Raw genomic sequence first — 19,404 nt, forward strand, 5'->3', positions numbered from 1 at the left:
TTTATCTTATTATGTAGAAAATGTCTTTAATTAGTATCCCCAGACACAAACATCACCTACCACCAATGAATAAAACACGTTTGGGGAAGTTCAACTTTAAATTAGATTTTTATATGTCATAGCTGTACTATTCAACTGGTCTTTTTTTCAGGCCTTCTCCTATTCATCTTTCGTTATGATGCCAAACTGCTGCCTTGTTGCTACGGAAAATAAGAGCTAAACTACAAAATATAAATAGTTTAAAAACACAACCATATAAAGACTAACTGCAAAAGATCTTAGAACACTGCTGTCAACATCATACTTAAAGTGGACTACAACTTTGATACATTTCAGTTCAGCTTAGTACTAGGGGTACACTTGAAATTGAAATCAAAACAGTGATGCAGCTGCCGTCTATATCATTTTTTGAGTTTGCATTTGGGTGATTTGGCATATATACATACAAGGTGTGAGAATTCCCTTAACATCACATGGATTCAGTAGCAGAATGTGAGTAAGGGAATGTGAGACTCATTTGTAGGTTGGTTCTGTGATGATGAGTAACAAGACAGGAAATTCCATTTACAGAAAAGTTATTTCTTAGCAAGGAAGTAAACACTGCATAGTACAGTGGAAAGATGGAACTAGATTGAGGATGCCAAGGAACAAATACAAGAGCAATTATATTCCATATTTTGGTAGGGGTATGAACAAAGGAATATAAAGACACTGCACAACCATTTTCTAACACAACTAAGCAAAAGGATGGGAAATATTGCAGTGGAGCGTTCCTGTTAATGGGGATTTCAGAATAATAACTACAGTTCAATTTGTTGTGGACTGTATTTTTAGTGGTCGGGCATTGTTTGTACTTTGATAGTTCATTGTCCAAGCTTCTGTAAAGGATGCCTGTCTCTGATTAATGGTGTAGTGCCTTGGAAGGGTTCAATGAGCAGTCCATTAGCAACGGAAATGGATCTGACTTTAATGCTCAGGGATTACCCTTGGGATCACATGATCTCCCGAAATACATCCTCCCCATGGGCTGACTTCTCCTGCTCAGTGGAGCATCTACTGTTACAAACAAACAATGCTTTGTGTGAGACAAGTAGCTTGGTGCTTTATGGTCCTGAATTCCTATCATCTTACTGAGCTCTTTTTATTTTCCTGGGCTGGGCTCTTTGCTCTTTTCAGTTCTGCATTCTTAAATGTGCTATACTGGTTTACAAGGACAACTCCTAGCATTGCCCAGCTGCTTTAAACTGATCTCTAGTATCCCAGAAAACATTCTAAGCTCAGTGGCATAACTAGTCACATGTGCCCGGATTTGCACCCAGGCCCCCCCTCCATTCTGATACAAAAAATAATGACATATCTTGAGGAATCAGTTATGTAGCTAACAAAAGGGGTTATTAAAGGGATGCATTTAGAGCATCATCATTAGCAATTTATTTTGAAAGAGGCAACTCCCAAAAATGTCACACCAATCATATTAATCGGATTTAAAGACTGTACCACATAAACCTTTTAATTGTCTATTTTATTTTTTTTGCTTGTAATTTCTAAAGAGATATAAAGGGTCATCAAGGGCACAAGAGCGTGTCCCTTATTGTTAATTTAATAGCAACTGTGTCCCTTGGGGTTGTTGCTCCAGATTTTAGTATGTATGGGGCTGAGGAGAAGCAGACACCTGTATTAAGAAATCTTGGGAAATATCTGAATTTATAGCGTATTGACACATTCCTGTTTAAATTGTAACATTTTACTGTCACTTTAAGTAGCCATGTATGTGCCAATAAAAGCTGATCATAGTCCATAGACCAAGTTGTCAGTTTACTGGCCCAGGTATGGTGGCCTGACTGATATTTGGCCACAGGGCAAGGACAACATCAACATGCTGATGCCAGATGGGTTCTGTAGGCACACAGTATGATCCAGTCGTTGGCCCCAGAGATTACAGATAGACAGGCTATTGCCTGGGGTTTTTTCTAATACTATGTCTATGGAATGCTATTGTTGGTCATGTTCAGTTGGCCATGCGCCCTGTTAGTGTCTAAGAGGGCTGCCATCAGGGGCATCACACTAACAAGTTAGCAGGGACCTCCTTCCCTGGAGCCCCAAATTATTAACCCATCGGTTACTGGGCCAATAAGAACAGGGCCCTGCCAGCAAATTGAATGGGGTTTCTATGGAAAAATGATGAGAGATGTCAAGGATATATCCCTGAAGCTGAAGTCTTACCTGTAATCTAACCAAATATTGCCCCCTTTCATGGGGCAAACTGCATATTTAAAATCTCTGTTACAGTGTAGTGATGCCTTAAGCTGGCCATAGACGCAAAGATCTGATCGATGATTCGTACAATTTTCGGACCGTGTGTGAAGAGTCCTGACATTTTTCATCCGGTGGAGATTGGTTGTTTGGTCGATCGGACAGGTTAAAAGATTTCTGTCGGCTGCGGGTAATATCTCTGTGTGATTTTCAGTGGGAGACTGTCACTAGCTTTTGTCAGACATAACTATCGTACGATTGCTGTCAGGGGCAGAACATCGACTGATCTGTTCTTTTACTACTTTATTTGATCTGAATGGTTAGTGGCAGGTCGGGAGATGGGGAAGTCCGAACGTACGAGGATTTGTACGATCGGATCTTTGCGTCTATGGCCAGCTTTACGCAAAACTGAAGCTGCAAGCTGAGTGCCTACTAGTCTAGTTGGATTTACAGCTGAAAATCAGATGAAAATGTGTTTCATATTCTATTCTATTGACAGTAAGAAGGAAAATAAGAAAATGAAGGTGTTAACTGTCAGTTGAATTCGGTTTAGGGTAGGAATTGTCAGCCAGCACAGGTATTATAATGAAGTCTGTTTGCGGGTGAGGAGAATGGGAGTAGCAGAGGAGGCTGCAGAACAGTTGGTTTCCATGCACTGTAAGTAGAAAACGAGAGGAAGGAGCGCAGTGCTGATTTGTGTACGAGCCCATTTCACTGGAGAGGAGACACACAATCCACACACTAAGGGCTGTATGTCCTTCCCTCAGCTGTCATCCTTGCACTCACTGCATCCCTTGGTAGCCACACACCAAACCAAATAAGCGCTGTCTCTTTCTCAAGTCTCCATAGCGATATATTTGTGTGGCGGTGCTCCCTATATTCCTGCCGGGGTGTGTATGGCGTTAGGCATTGACTCTGTATATCCGTTCATTGTGTGTGTGTGTGTGTCAGTGTGTGTGTCAGTGTGTATACGCGACAGAAATGTCTTCCTTTTTTCAGGAAATGATTTGCCCGCTGCTCTTCCCTGCGCGCCCTGTAGGGGGAGAAAGAGCCAGACACACACACACACACTGGCTCTCAGACACAGACAGGCCAGCTAACACACACACACTCACACATCTCACACCGCACACATCTGCCTCTGAACCCCGCACAATGCACGTACACGTACACCAAGCTCAGTGCCACAGGCCGGCGCATTGATCTATCAGACAAGAGAGCAGCCTGACACACGGCAGATGTCACCCACATAAGCGGCTCTGTCACATTCAGACAGCTCTGACACACGGTTATGTCACATTCAGACACAGCGTATTGTCACACACACACAGACTGAATGACAAGCACACACAGACCTGTCACATACACACACGGCTGCTGACTGCTCGCCTTAACCGGCCTCCGTACGTCGGGAGCACAGCGACAGGAGCCAGTACATTGCGGTGAGTGCTAAAATGGCCATTTCTTATTGGAACGTTCCAGGTGGGGATGCTGAGTGTCTCTGTGGAACATAACTGCTTACACGCCACAGCTGGGATACGATTTGGCTGTTCAGTGGTGATGCCGGTTATATTTATAATAGGAAAAACAGAAGCAGCCCAAGGCTTTGTACGCTGTGGCGAGCGAGGGGTTAATTTGACTGGGCCGGTCCATTTAGGAAGGGAAAGAAGGGGGCAATGCGCTGTGGAGATTTGGCCGAGTAGAGTTAAGCAGTGGGTGCTGCACGGGTTTCTAACTGTGCTGTGTTCCTCCTCCCCCATGATGTCCTGTAAATAGCACATACTTTCCCTGCTCCCAGACTGACCCCCAGACATACCGAGCATTCCTGTAACTCTTCCCAGGCCCGACAAGCACAAGGGATAGCCCTGCAAGTGGATGGCACACATGTTACAGCCCATGCTGCTGCCCTGGCGAATCTAGAAGTGCACACGTGATGGTTGCTCGCCGGCAAACACTGTCACAGGCAGATGCTGGCTTCTGTCAATCCGCTACACAAAGCCGAACACACACACACACACACACACACACACACAGGAATGCAGCAGCGGCCTCCTACACACACGCCAGCTTTCTCTGTATCCGCTACAAAGGAGCACTGAGTATACACTGTATTTGTGTGTATATGCCTCACGTATGCCTCTGAGCTCTGTCTATAACGAGGAAGTCGGGGGAACGGCTACAAAAATAGCAGCTCTCGGATTTATTCCTTATCCTACACTAGTGTTAGGGCTAGCACCTGTTTTAACTTTAGCCTTGCAAATTCCTTGGTCTTTCAAAAACGACCAACCGCTACAAGTATTTGAATAATGTTTTGGCCACAAAATCCATGTTAGTTGCCATGTTGATGATTTATGCATATTCCTTTCCATTACTTAAGGTGTTTATTGCAACTGACTGAGCAACATGATATAAATGGAACAGTGACTATTTGTAGAATAAATTGGGTTAATAGAAATGTTCTTCAGGCCTCTGGCAGGGAATGTTGCCTCACACCCATGTGTGACTCAGAGGCAGCTCATTTATGTCTGGGGTCACTCTCTGTGTCCAGACCTTTAATGTCTTCCTTCCTCCATAAAAGGAAACAAGTAGCAGAGAATAGCTGACACTGCAAGCCAGGTATGATATAGGGTGCTGGAGCAGAAGAAATAGTATGTTGGGGAGGGGGGTTGGATTCAAGGACTGGCATAACAAAGGGTTCAGTCTTATTTCCAGACCAGACAGCAAAAAGTATGTTTAGTAGCCAAATAGTAACATATAACTTGAAAATCAAATAGGAAAACCAGTGGAAAATATATTTCGGGACCCAGCTTGATTTCTTGGAAGCACTGGCAGAGCTGTGTAGGGCTGTTTTCAGTGGACAGATAGTGTGGGGGTGGTTGGCATTGCCGCTTCTCTTATACCTGCTCTGTGAAATAAATACTTTGGCAGTTGGCCAGTGGCGTAACTACCGGGGGAGCAGGGGGTGCGATTGGGCCAGGGCCCGCACCCCCTCAGGGCCCCCCGGCTGCACATCCTGCGCCAGGGCCTGCCCCCCTCTAGTTACTTTACTGCAGTTGGCACTGACACTGTACATGAAGCTTAGTACTAATCGTAACATTCTCTGATGGAAGCAGTGCAGCCTGCATTGCATATCTTTCTGTGCAAACATGTGGTACAACCCTGGCTTAGAGTCCTGCAGCGGGTCGGGTACCCGCGGGTTACCCGCAAAAACCTGTGGTACCCTGCAGGTTGCAGGTAGAAGTTCTGGGTGCGGGTAAAGACGCGGATCGGCGGTTCTGGGGGTTTGCGGGTTGGGCCGCGGGTCTTCTCAATAGCGATATTTACTCCTTTTTCTGGTCACGTCTACTTCCGATGACGTCACTTCCAGTTTATAATGACAGCACTTCCTGTTTTACTCCTTTTTTTCGGATCACGGCTACTTCCAATGATGTCACTTCTGGTTTACAATGACAGTACTTCGTGATTCTTAATGGTCAGTGGGTTGCGGGTCCGGGTTGTGGATCAGGTACTTGCAGGTAGGGTCTGTAGCGGTTCCAAGCGGGTAAAGAATGCCGGTAGCGGGTCCGAGTTGCGGATTGCAGGTTGCGGGTATGGGTCAGGTACGGGTCCCAAAAAATGGACCCACGCAGGATTCTACACTGGCTGTCATGGCTGCAGCTGATAAAATGCACATGTTACAGTGAAATGGGACCTATGTTTTACATTTTTGTTTCTCTCTTTTGCTCTCCATCTCCTGTAATAATTTCCTTTTTTAATTCTACATTTTGTAATGTGTTTTTTTCTGTCTTTGCAGGTCTTTGAGCTAGATGACTGTGATTATCATGTGATTAATGTGTATCCTGTTGCCCTGTGGGCTCCTTTTCATATCCGGAGGCAATGCTCTACAGTGCCTGTCAGAATGTCAGCCTGCAGCTCATTCACAGAGCATGTCTGGAAACCAGGGGAGTGCAAGAACTGCTTTCAGCCCAAGGGGCAGCACCAACTGGTAGCTCTTAATAGGGGCAATCCCGCACAGCCTCCACCTCCACCACCCCCACCGCCTCCTTACAGAGGGTATCATGCTAAGATCATCTCAAGTCAGAGGTCACGTGCAGCCACTGGCTTTAGACCGCCTGTGGCCAAAAAACCTACCATTGCTGTTAAACCCACCATGATGGCAGTTGAGGGAGCTTCTTGCCAGCCAGCCCATTGTCAAGCCAGGGTAATTTTGCCCCAACAACCACCCCAAGACAAAACACCAGTTACAGTCTGTAGTGATGATCAAGCAAATAACAACACAGGAGATGAGCCAAGTGTCGCAAATAACAATCTCATAAGCAGTAGTGGACTAACAGAGGTGCTGAAGGAGATTGCAGGATTGGGGAGCACATCTGTACACAGGCCTCAATTAGAAACCACAACCCGTGAGACTTTTCTCTGCAGGATCAATCAATGTTACCGGCGTTCCCTCGAAAGAAAACCATCGATGAGTTGCCTCTCTGGAGGTCGTCATGATGTTGGAGAGGTAAAAAGAACTGTGCGACGAGTGGCACTAAGTGGAGAAGAGGGGGCAGTAATCAGCTGGGATGGTGGACGCTTCTGCTACCCAGAGTTCTCTAGTGGTGAAGAGAGTTGGGAAGATGAAGGTGAGACAGAGAGAGGGGAACGGGAGAGCTGGGAGGAGAGCGATGAGGAACTCCTGGCCATGGAAATACGAATGAGGGGCCAACCACGTTTTGCTAATTTACAGGGGGGTAGTCTTTCTCCAGTACCTGGCCGTCCAGGTGGGAGAGAAAAGTGGAACACTGTGCCTTTGCGTCAAAAGTCATTGCAAAGGGTTTGTGCTGTGGATTATGATGATAGTTATGATGAGATTCTAAATGGCTGTGATGTGGCTGAAGACAGGAGTGTAGCTGCTATATGTCCTTCTCCTGATCCATCCATGACAGAGTCTTTTTCTTGTCCTCCTTCTTCTTCCTCCTCCTCTTCTTCTTCTTCTGGGGGGTTATTTTGTAATGGTGATGTATTATCAGATAAAACAGGAGAAGAGGGTTCAGAAGTTGCCATACAAAGAGCGTTTCAGGATAGTGGTATGTGTCAAGCTAAGCCTTATCGTGTTGTGAGTCTGGAACAACCAGTCTGTAAGCCTTATACAGTGGTGGACGTGTCAGCAGCTATGGCTGGTGACCGCTTATCTGAGCCCAACACCAGGTTAAAGAAGGCAACTGCAACTCGCTACCAGGAGGTGTGGACATCCAGTACTAGCCCTCGGCAGAAGATTGCAAAGAATGAGGTGGTAGAGGCACCCAAACGTAGCTGTCACAAATCTGCTCCCACCTCTCCTACTGCTGGGTTGAGTGCCAACACTGTACCTGTCCGATCACCCAACTTGTCAGAAATTAAGTTCAACAGTTATAACAATGCTGGCATGCCACCCTTTCCAATTATAATCCACGATGAACCAGAATATGCTCACAGCTGCAAGAGTGCTGACAAAGTGCATATCCTTATTAATCCTGGGGCCTATGACAACCTGGCTATATACCGTAGCTTTGTAGGGGCAAGTGGGGTGTCTCCAATTCCCCCTGAAAAAGAAAGACAATCAACTAGTAGTTTTGTTAGCCACACATATGAAGAGATAGAAACACCAGCAAAAGGGCAGAAAAAGCAGGCTTCTTTAAGTAAAACGACAAAGGAGGTTAATGGTTGTCCCAGAGAAAGCGCCAACCGGGTGCTTTCCCAGATTGTGGCATCCATACAACCACCACGCTCTCCTCCAGAGTCTGTGACTCCTGAGTCTGCCAGTACCGAGATACCAGCCTTACCAGAGCAACACCCTGAGCCTGAATCTCCACAAGGGTCACTGGAGAGACCCACGACACTCTTTACCTCACAGAGTGATATGACAGGAACTCTCAGCTTTAAAAAGGTGTCACCAGTGTCTTCCTCTGAAGTGAGCCCAACATCTCATGGCGCTAATGAACCCCTGCCACCATTTCCCCCTCCACGTTCAACTTCTTCTCCTTATCATGCTACCATGCTGCAGAAACAGTTTGCAACAAGGGATAAACCTGCTGGCACCAATCGCCCTTCACCAAATGAATGTACAACACAACCACGCCGACAGCCAGATGGAAAGCCACGCCGATGGATATCTTTCAAAAGCTTCTTTAAGAAGAAAAAGGATGGAAGTGGTGCAGCAGAGGAGAGGGGGGAAGAGGGCAAATTATTAGGGCTTGATGGAACAGTTATCCACATGCTTCCACCACCACCAGTTCAGCGCCACCAGTGGTTTAGTGAGAGCCATGGAGAACATGGAGAGAAACCATCTATTGTGTTCATGTGTACAAATGAAGAACAGAAAGTAATCAGCTCTCAAAAAGAAATGGACACCGAGAACAAATCTAGCAGGTAGGTTATTGCCACAATATAATCCAGCATGTTATTAGCTGTTTGGTATGTTGTAGACAGTATTGATCCTCTTTAGATTTCAATTCTGAACCTCTTTGTGCTCCAGTGTGATCCTGGAATCTACAGCAAGATTGCCAGATACATTAGATAGCTTCAAATGGGCTGGTATTTTCAGGCTCTTTACCATCCCAGGGAGAAGAGATTTTCCACAGAAGATAAAATGCCCTAAATGTCATGGCCCTATGGGTCTAAACTAGGTCCCAGTAAGAAATTGAGTTATTTGTGTGCCAGTAAATACATAATAAGCATGGAATGTAAACAGAAAAGTACTGAGGCCCTTCATGTGTTACTGAACTACAACAAGGTTTCTGGAAGTTTAGTATGAGCAGAAGTGCTTAGGGTTGGACATATCAGTTTCAGAAAATCATTCACTTTTAAGAGGTCCACGCGGAGGCCGAAGGGCGAGTTGGCTGCAGTTTCTTATATATATGTGTTACTACATAAAACAACCCATACGTAAAACACTGTTCATAGTCTTTCCATGACAAATATACTTTTCTACTACTGTATGCTGCTGCATATATATAAGAACTGTCATTAAAAGTACTAAAGTCTGTCCTCTATCTTTTATGAGGCACTGTGCTCATACATGTACCTATATGCTAGGTTAAATTGACCAATGAATGAACAGAGCAGTGTGTTATACTATTGATATATTAAAAAATAATATGGCTAAAATGTTCGTATATTATATACTGGGCTTATTGCACCAGCCTAAAGTTTCAGCTTCTCAATAGCGGCAGTGATCGAGGACTTTAACTTAGTCACAGTGGGTCACCATCTTGGAAAGTGGAAAGTGTCTGCAACACTCACATGCTCATTGGGCTCTGAGCAGCTGTTGAGAAGCTAAGCTTAGGGGTTGTCGCAAATTATCAAGCAGAAAATTAGGTTGGCCTCTATATACCGTAAGCTAATGCTACAAGGCTGATTATTAAATTCTGATAGATGCATTGGTTTCTGTGCTGCCATGTAGTAATTATCTGTATTATTATCAGCCTTATATTGTGGCATTTATATTTTATGTGTATTGTATATTTTTAGTCGGTCCCTAAGCTCAGGTAACTAACAGCAGCACAGAGCATGTGCAGTGAATCAGTAGAAAAGATTCTGGGGGCACATATCTTCCCTGCTAAAGTGCTGTGATTGCCTTGACTGGTACAGAAACCCAAAACATAATGTACAACATTTCTACCCTACTTTTTTTAGTTACGTTTTAGTTCTCCTTTAAGTTAGTGTTTCCTCTAATGTGTCATATGTGTAAAATGTATCATTAAACACAATAGATGCCCACACTTCAGAGGGAACATTGCATCCAGTTTTTGATGCATCTACCCCTTCCTTTCTCCGCTTAAATTGCATCTATCATAGCAACATTTTCTTCCCCACTGAAGGTGTTGGCTCCTGGAGCCAACACACAGGTTTGGGAAGCAATTCTAGAAAATGCCCCTAGGGAGAACTGTCATGATCACTCGCATGCATGTAATGAACCTTTGGTTGAGTCTTATGGCTCGCTATTATGTGTATGCATGTGACATAAAATTGTTGCTCCCTAGGCAGGTGCCTCTTTGTCCTACCCCTAGTTCTGGCTGTGAGCATCATAGAGCAGTAGTTATTTTGACAGCTGGGTTCAGTGACCCTAATCTGAAAGATGAAAGGAGTCAAAAGAAGGCAAATAATTAAAAAAACTGTACAAAATAAAAAATGAAGAACAATTGAAAATTTGCTAAGAATAGGCCATTCAACAGTATATTTAAAAGTTACCTTAAACCTTAAAGGGGAACTATCATGAAAATTAAATATAAGCTTTAGGATACTGAAATAAGAAACTTATTAAATACAATCAATTAAAAATTCTGCATTGTTTTGGAAATAATCAAGTTTATCTTCACTATTACTCTCACAGCATCTGTTTCTCTTCATTCAGGAGATAGGTGTCAGATACAGTAATCATTGACAGTTAGATCCAATATATCTTAATGGGGGGCTCCTTTTGCCTAAAAGATGTATTAGAGCTCACTCTATTAAATCCACAGACATCATGTCTCTCTACATGCAGAATCTGTGCAAAAGGCAGTTATTTGGTTAGATTTTGTTTGTACTGGAATCAGTTATTTTAGTGAGCTTTAATACATCTGCTAGGAAAGGGAGCCTCCCCTATAAGATATATTGGATCATTCGTCTGACACCCAACTGCTACATGAAGACAGAATTAAGAGAAACAGATGCTGAGAGAGAGATAGTGAAGATAAACATGATTATTTCAGAAATGATGCCTAATTTTTCATTGATTGTGTATAGAAAGTTTTTTATTTCAGTGTGCTAAAGCCTATATTAAATTTTCATTTTTGCAATAGTTTATTGTAATACTTTTATCCTGTTTGATTCTTTGGGTTGTAATATTTCTTTTTAATGCCTACGTTTGTAATTGCTCATTTTTATATTCTTATATGCTCCAACCTATGTTGTCCCTGGCTTCTACACACGTGAAACAACATGCTTATTCCTGTGCAGGGAAACAGAGAAGCTATTACTTTGGCTGTGTTTCTAAAAGTGGGTGGCACATCCCTATCCCCTCCCTTCTCTCCTTATCAGACCTGTGATGGGGGCGGCGGGGGGGGGGGTATATGCTGCTGCTGGGCAGTTATAGGGGTGGGTGTTAGGTGACACTCCTTCAGAGTTAAACACACAGGTGAGGGGAGAGATCAGGACATATGTGGCAAATACTACTTCTCTGAATCTGACCTCTCCCTTACCTGACAATGGTTAGCTGTGTGAGTAGCAGGACATGGTGAGGCCAGGCCTGTTCCAGCAGACAGTCTTTTTCTAGTTTTTGCATATAATTCTGTTTATTTTTGGGCTTATTACACATGCCTTTTTTTCATCCAGTTTTTCCTTTATGTTTCGACTTTACTTTTTCATGATTGTGTTTTACTTAATCCCACATTCTTTAATTCTTCCTCTTTTTGCATGAGAGCTTTCACTTTTGCTGTGCTTTTCCTTTCACCCACGGACTACACATGCAGAGAACTGTCGGTGTCGGGACTAGCCACACCTATAGATATATTTCCTATAAAAGTTTCTCTTGCGGATTGGGATAATATACTTATTTCTACTTCCTTCCTTTCAGTATTCCTGATATTAGACCAGAACAAGAACCCACCTCACCTATAGGAACACCTCTGACAACACCATCCCCAGATGAGCTGCTTGTTGTGGGCCATTCTCTGCAGTTGGCAGAACCTGACACGCAGGCTCAAGAGGAGTATGTACCTGCCTCTGATTGCTCATCTGAATGCAGTCCTGGGGGAGCAACCTACAGCAACCTAGGTAAGAAACCATTTAGCATAGTTGAATATCCATTGCCGTCCAACCTACTTCCTACTAACCAGAAATGTGATTATTTTTTACTTTAGCCCCATGAAGCATGTTGATTAATTAACATGTCAATTCCATAGTCAAATAAGTGAAATGGTTGTTTCATTAACCATTGCATAACAGTAGACTCTGTACTGTGACGCTTCTCAGAGAGTACTAATGATGTTCTGGTTTAGCTTCTGGGAAAACCATAGATTAGTGTGAAATATTAGCCACTCCTTGTCCTTGGATGTGTATAGTTGTATTTACAAACTCATTTACACAGACATACAGTATATATCTAATAATAAATAACTGATACATTGAGATATTTAGATGCAAGAACCAAACATGGAGTAGCTTCAGTTTCATGAAATAACAAGGCAAGAAGTTATTGAACTCATGATGAACTAGGGGAATAAATCGCCCCTTTAAAAATGCATGTAAATGCATGTAAATATATCACCATTGTGCAGCTCTTTGTAATGGATAATTTCCACAATTGTAATGCATGAGATCGATAGACCTGTAACAACTACAGCCGATCTTCATGATGTTTATCGTAACGCATTTCTGTAAAGTAAATTACCTAATTAATATCACATAGCTATGTTTCAGGAAATCTTCCCTGCAGGGGAGAGAAAGAGAGAGGCAACTAATTTACTAGCCATAGTAATTTACAGGTGAAGTGGTTATCATTGTGATTATCCTGACAGAGAAAGCAAAAATCATTGAAAATGGGAGTGACAAGAGAAATATAAAGAAAAGAGGCCAATAGCATGTCTCTGATGAGGTGCAAGCCTTTCCTCCTTGACAGAGATAATGAAATAAAGTATTGCCTTGAGAAAGAAAGGGAGGTAGTCAATAAAGTATTTATGAGAAAGATAGGTGACTGCAGGTTAGTAAGTGCTGGAAGATAATGTGTTTGCAAGTGATCCTTTTAATGGAATCTTTTATCCCCACAGGCCAATCTCGTGCAAACATGATTCCATATAAGCAACCTCGCCAGACACTAGGGGGTAGCCCACCACAAGTTCTGGAGTCCCATCCCACCCCACCTCCCCTTCCCAAGAAGAACTTGACACCATGCCATCCAACCCCAGAAAAAATATCTGGAGTCCCACTGAGTCTGGCAAACTCAAATTATGACACAGAACGCAAATGGGAGGCAGCAGGAGATGAGTCGGATAACTCTCTGGAGTGGGTAAGAAGCTGCGGAGGACAGATTGCTGAGTTGCAGGCTGAAGCTTTAAGGAGATTTTTTACACGCTGCGAAGATATCTTCATGGCAGGACAAAGAGAACCAATAAACTTTGGAATAGAGAGCTGGCCTGATTTTCGACTGATCAGTTCAACAAGCTGCTGCCTGGCTAGGGATGCTGTCTATTACCGGGCATCATACGCAAAGGACCCGGGCAATCTCTATGCTGTGAAGGTAATTTAACTACCTGTACTGCACTGGTTTCAAGTTTAAAATGTGGTGGAAAGTAACAATTAACTGGACAAAACAAACAAAGATAAATGTGTTTGATATTAATGTGTTATCATTCTTTACTATCAGAATGGTGTAATTATTGTGGGAAAAGCCAAGTCTTGTAGCGACAGCCTAAAAAATGTCAAAAAATGTTTTATATTTATTTAGGAAAATGTACATTTGTCATAATGAAGAACTGGTAGATAAGCAAAAATGTTTAAGGCATACCTTAAGGGCATGCAGAGATAATGTGTTATCTAGCTGTCTATATGGATATATCTATTGTGCCAACAGCCTAACTATTCATCTTCATATGAGTTGTGGCTAACCATTCACCATTTCCCTATCTCTCTCTATATATACAGTGAGTATAACTCATGCTAAGGTATATAGTGAATAAAGTACCCCCTCTTGTAAAATATAAGGATATTATAAGTTACCGAGGAGGTTCATGACTATAAAAAACACAAGGCCGAGTATTTTTATACAGGTCATGGAACTCTGAGGCAACTTCTAATATCCTCATATTTTGCAACTGGGGGTACTTTATTTATTATAATACACAAGTTTCAGTGAGTCATGTGACAGAAATGATCAGAATTCACCGTTTATAAGGATATAATTTACAAGATATTCATGGCTTTTGTGTATTATAATAAAATAAATAATAGTAAGTTGTGTTATGCTATATTAAAAAAAAGCAACAACTTAGTCTATATATTTCAAGCATTGAGGTGCAGAGCCTGGTCAAGTAATATTAGTGCAAAAAGGCAATAATACTTGGCCTGGTACCCTCCTTGTAGCCAGGGGCGCTCTGCCAATGAGGCGAGTTGAGGCACTCGCCTCAGGCGGCAGCGCACCCCTTGTTGCCAGGGGCGGTAAAAATGCTGCTCCTGGTAAGTAAGAGCCGAATTTCCGGTTTTAAACCCGGAAATTCGGCTCTTCTAGTGCAGAGAGAGCAATTGCACTATCTGCACTAGAGACCTGGACCCCCCGCCGACCCCCATCTGACACTGAAGGTGAGTGTCGTGGGGAGGCTGGGGGCGGCAAAAACGAAGGCTGCCTCGGGCGGCAAATTGGGTAGGATCGCCCCTGCTTGTAGCCCCCCAACTACCTGCCCAACAACTCAACCCCACCTTGCAGTGACACTAACTTCTCTACCACTTTCAATATCACCTAGTTCTGGCACTTGAAGACTTAATGTTTTCAGATAGGCTGTAAGCTAATCATTAGGACAACATAACTACTGTTTTTAATGCTAGAATAGCACATACACACTGTGCCTTATTAGTACATTTTGATACTCCAGGGGAATAGTTTTGTTAATCTGTAATGAAATATATAATCAATTAAATGAATATACTCTTACAAGTATATTAACATTCCAGTATGATAACATGTTTATTAAAATGTATGATTAATAATTAGAATGCATGTATGTAATTGAAATGTAAAATGATAGATCCAAATACTGTGGATATACATGCTGCAAAATTGTCTTAAGTTGTGTTTTATTATTGATTTTCATGCCTGTTCTAAAACATGTCTTTGTTTCTGTTTTATATTCATTAACTTTTTGTTATTTCTACAGATCTTTCGCAACAAGTCCAAGCAGGCACAAAGGGAATATTACCATTGCCTGGCAGTACGTCAGGGTCTCTCAGATCACTTTAATATCCAGCAGGACTGTGGGCATTTCCTAGCAGAGGTGCCTGCACGCCTGCTTCCTTGGGAAGATCCCACTGTTTCAGAAGATGAGGAGGAGGAAGAGGAGAAAGAAGGAGAAAAAGTGACTGACTCTACAGCATCCAAGGTGGCTCAAGACAAACAAGAGAAACAGCCTGCATCAGACCACCAGGGATCACTTGGAAAACGTAGGAGCAGAATAGTGGTTATTACACATGAACCACCCCAGCAAACTCTTGCAGACTTTGTTCGTGAGGGTGAAGAAAAGCACCGCAGAGAGCCAGAGGCATATGAGCGCCAAGTATGTTTTCTTCTCCTGCAGCTGTGTGGTGCGTTGGAGCACTTAAAGGCACAGGGCATCACTCACTGCGATTTATGCCTAGACAACTTAATAATTGTTAGCTGCAAACATGGCATGAAAGGATGCAGCTGCTGCTCTAGTTGTTTAACAGCAGAGCAGTGTGACAGTGGTATGGTGATGGGTTCTTTAGAAAAGAGAGCAACACCATCATGTCCAGGTCGTCTCCTTCTTACCAACTTCAGCCAGGCAAAATTGAAGAGCCAAGCTACTTGGTGTCCACAGGGATTAGGAGATCCTTCACGGCTAGCACCAGAGATTGTTGGTGCAACACAGTACCGGAGGAGTGATGAATTTCAGACAGGGATTCTGATCTATGAGATGTTGCACCTACCTAATCCATTTCAAGAAGGAGGGCTAAAAGAAAAAGAATATGCCCCTTGTGATTTGCCAGTGTTGCCACGCCGGTCACCCTATTCCCGTGGCCTAGGGCGTCTTGCTGGATTATTTTTGCAGCACAGCCCTACAGACAGGTTGCAAGTGGGGCAAGCTAAAGGGGCCTTACGTTGTCTGTTATGGGGACCTCGAGATGAGGCACTCCAAGGGCCTGGAGCTCTTCATAATTGGCTTGAGGTAAAGAGAACATTGTTGCTGATAAAGTTGGCAGAGAGATCACTAGAGAAGGAGGGAGAGGTGACTTTCGAAGACTGGCTGTGTTGTCAGTACCTGGCTTTTGGCACAGCACGGGGACTAGCACAGACAATTCGGCTACTGGAACATCATTGAAAGGAATATTTTCCCCCATGATACAACCTCCAAAGTGTGTGTGTGTAATTTAACTTAACCCAACAGGCTCCGTTTAAGAAGCTTGAACTTTCAGTGTTATACCACTCCCTCTCTGCACACTTGGGCAGTTGACAACATGCACATGCTTTTTGCACTCTTTAAACTCTTTGAGCCTCTTCCACAGACATATACATTGCTTTGCATGTCTCAATTAACCCATTTTTCTAGCCTTCTTCATAATGGACACTGAGACATAAGTCTAAAACAAATACCTACACATTTATTAACTTAGCTAAATAAATATAGTGAGGTTATTAACCATCTACCCATCCTAAAAATAAGTCTAAATTAATTCCATTGATAAATAGTTTTCATATGTTGGTTCCTATACTGAGAGGTTTTCTGTAAATTTTCTGTTGCCTATTTCTATAATGCAGGTGAATGTAGGCTGCATGGAGGACTATGAATGTAATGGAAACCTTTCATGGAGGAATGAATAAATAGCACAGCACCCATAGGTCTGCTCTGTAATTAGTCCAAGTAATGATAAAACTTGAAGCCTTAATAATGAAGTCTGGCTGATATGTAAAATCTTACTTGTATGTACAAAGATCGATTGTTTCAGTAAGACGTGTTTGTTCAGTTTAACCTGAGATCTTTGCTCACTACCGAAGGCGTCTATCATGGTAGGCAGTTTCTTAGCTTAGTTGTGCTGAAAGCTGTATACTCAGGGCCACAACATGAAGTAAGTAAGATTACTTAAATCATTTGCTGTTGTTATTCTCTACAAGGAAAATTGGGGCTTTGGCACAGGCAAGAAATATACTAGGTGCCATCAATATGTGTAAGCCCAGCATGTTGTATTTAAGAGGAAATAAGTAGAATAGTTACCATCAATACAATTGGTTGCAATTTCAGATAGAACTATGGCTTCCTTCATATTTAGAGATTCACTTCTATATTCCCCTGACTTCCTGGCCCAAACATTCTGGTCCTGTTGAGATCTCTTTGTAGGCTGGTCACATCATCTGTGCCTTGCCATTTCACCCCCTCTATGAGGTTCTGATCAGAGCTCAAATGTACCACAGTTTGCATAAGGTTTAAACTGGCAGTGCTACAATGAGACACATTCATTTACACTATGATTTATTATTATCATAATACTAACTGATAAATAATACAGGCTCCTAAACATACCCAAATAGAATTCAGCTCCAGATGATGCTCAGAATTCTCAGAAAAGGAGCAGCCAATTAAGATGAAGGTACTAACTTGAATCATTTATTGAAATACATACTCTTTTACATTTTCATATATGTAACAGACATACTGAAACATGTCTATCATGCACACACACTGACTTGACACGCAGGCATTCTGCCAGTCTATGGAGGGAGATTACCAGTAACAGTATTAATATGAAATGTTTTATTCTGAATGCTTTTAATACCATAAATCCATATTTATATTTATAAAAAAAAAAAACACACACATACTGAATAGAGAGACAAGTACCACACCAAGAATGTGTAAATGTATGTTTTTAGAAACCTTGTGAAGTTTCAAGTGTCACTGGAGGTGCAGATATGATAAATGTATCACTTTAAAAGTACAATGTTTCTGTGTCCCTCTAAACTGGATTTGTAGGCTATACAATACCAGCCTTGGTCCTGTCCATGGATTAGATTTACTCCAATGGGATCATACTCTGTATACACAACAGCCTTCTGGGAATACTGTAAGTGAACAAGACGGGGCTCTAAGCAGAGTATTTTGTGTTATTCATAGTAATTTAAAAATGTCTATGTTGCTGCAGAATTAAAAGGCCCAGCAAAAAAATGTTTATGTTACTTTTACAACATTGTAATCGCTAAGGCCTTATAAACCGTAGCTTTTGTATCAATGTTCAAGGTATTTTGAAGATGTAACCCCTAGAAAACACTCTAGGATAGGCTGGCCCAGACTGGCAATCTGTGAGTTCTGGCAAATGCCAGAGGGGCTGCTATAAGGTGCCATAAAAAGTCAGTATTTAGCGGGCTGGTGGGGGCTGTTTGGGCCTCTGTGTACCTGAAATGCCAGGGCCTATTTTAATTCTCAGTCTGAAGTGTGTAACACTTCTATGTATAAACTCCCAGCATGTATAAGAGTAATGGCATACTAAATTTTACAGTAGCTTTGCTTTATGAGGCCAGGTTTGGTTATTGGCACCTTGAAAAACATACAGAAGACATTGGCTTACTTCTTTACATTTGTTTCTATCAGAGGTTACATTAACGAATATTAAAAAAAATCTTCAATTTTAATGTATGAATGCCTGTATAAAGTTTATGTGCATATTACAAAATACTTTTGTTGAAGCACTTGTCTTTTAGATGCAATATTCCTCTATCCCTCTAAGTAAAATATACACATTTAAACAACAGACTTCTGTTTCATATCTCAGGCCTTGTGGGCCATCATAGAGATTTTGGAGCCTACATCAAGAAGAGTCCCTTGGTCTTTATGAGCAATAAAAGGGGGACACTGTATAACAGTTGTAGTAAGTGTGTATGTATATTCATTGCTGCACCTTAAACATTCCTTATTTACTGGGAGCTGGAGGTGCATTTTAATTAATAGTTTGTCTGTCAATGTGGCATCAGAGTTTTCAGATTTGAACATTCTGCCATACCACTACAGCTTCCTTGAACTATATAATTGAATTTATCAACATTGTTATCTTTCCCAGAGGCGGTGGTTATGTCCTGGGTCATCCCAAGGTACAAATCAGTGGTTGGTAGCATCTCAATTACGCAAGTGGTTTGGATATCTCTTGCTTTCTTTCGGTAACTCTATCCGGTTATGCTGTGGTACTCTCCCATGGTCATATTATTACAGTGTTAATAAACCTGTTTTTATGGCAACGTGTGTGTAGTATGTGTTCTTTTACACAAACATGCTGTTCAGATTAACACAGGAGACTGGGCTTTCACACATTTGATATCTCCATTATCCTGCTTCACTTTCTGCACTATGTAGCTTAACCCAGGAGCTAAATTCGGACCTGTAAGGTTTTCATATTGTATGTTTTTATTACCAAGGTAATGTGTATATATTGCAGAGG

At 42.2% G+C, this 19,404-nt stretch overlaps 1 protein-coding gene across 2 annotated transcripts; it reads left to right on the forward strand.

The window, feature by feature from the left end:
• Positions 1–3,248: 3,248 nt before the first annotated feature.
• Positions 3,249–19,204, forward strand: peak1.S (pseudopodium-enriched atypical kinase 1 S homeolog). 2 transcript variants are annotated; one of them, XM_018255578.2, is made up of 5 exons: positions 3,249–3,695; positions 6,047–8,643; positions 11,831–12,030; positions 13,023–13,492; positions 15,123–19,204. In XM_018255578.2, the coding sequence occupies exons 2-5, from the start codon at positions 6,152–6,154 to the stop codon at positions 16,299–16,301; spliced, it is 4,341 nt and encodes a 1,446-aa protein (XP_018111067.1). In that variant the 5' UTR covers positions 3,249–3,695; positions 6,047–6,151; the 3' UTR covers positions 16,302–19,204. The 2 variants fall into 2 exon arrangements, with proteins under 2 accessions (XP_018111067.1, XP_018111068.1); XM_018255579.2 differs by lacking the exon at positions 3,249–3,695 and adding an exon at positions 4,738–4,869.
• Positions 19,205–19,404: the final 200 nt, after the last annotated feature.

The sequence above is a fragment of the Xenopus laevis genome, chromosome 3S (genome assembly GCF_017654675.1).
Source record: "Xenopus laevis strain J_2021 chromosome 3S, Xenopus_laevis_v10.1, whole genome shotgun sequence".
Lineage (NCBI taxonomy): Eukaryota > Metazoa > Chordata > Amphibia > Anura > Pipidae > Xenopus > Xenopus laevis.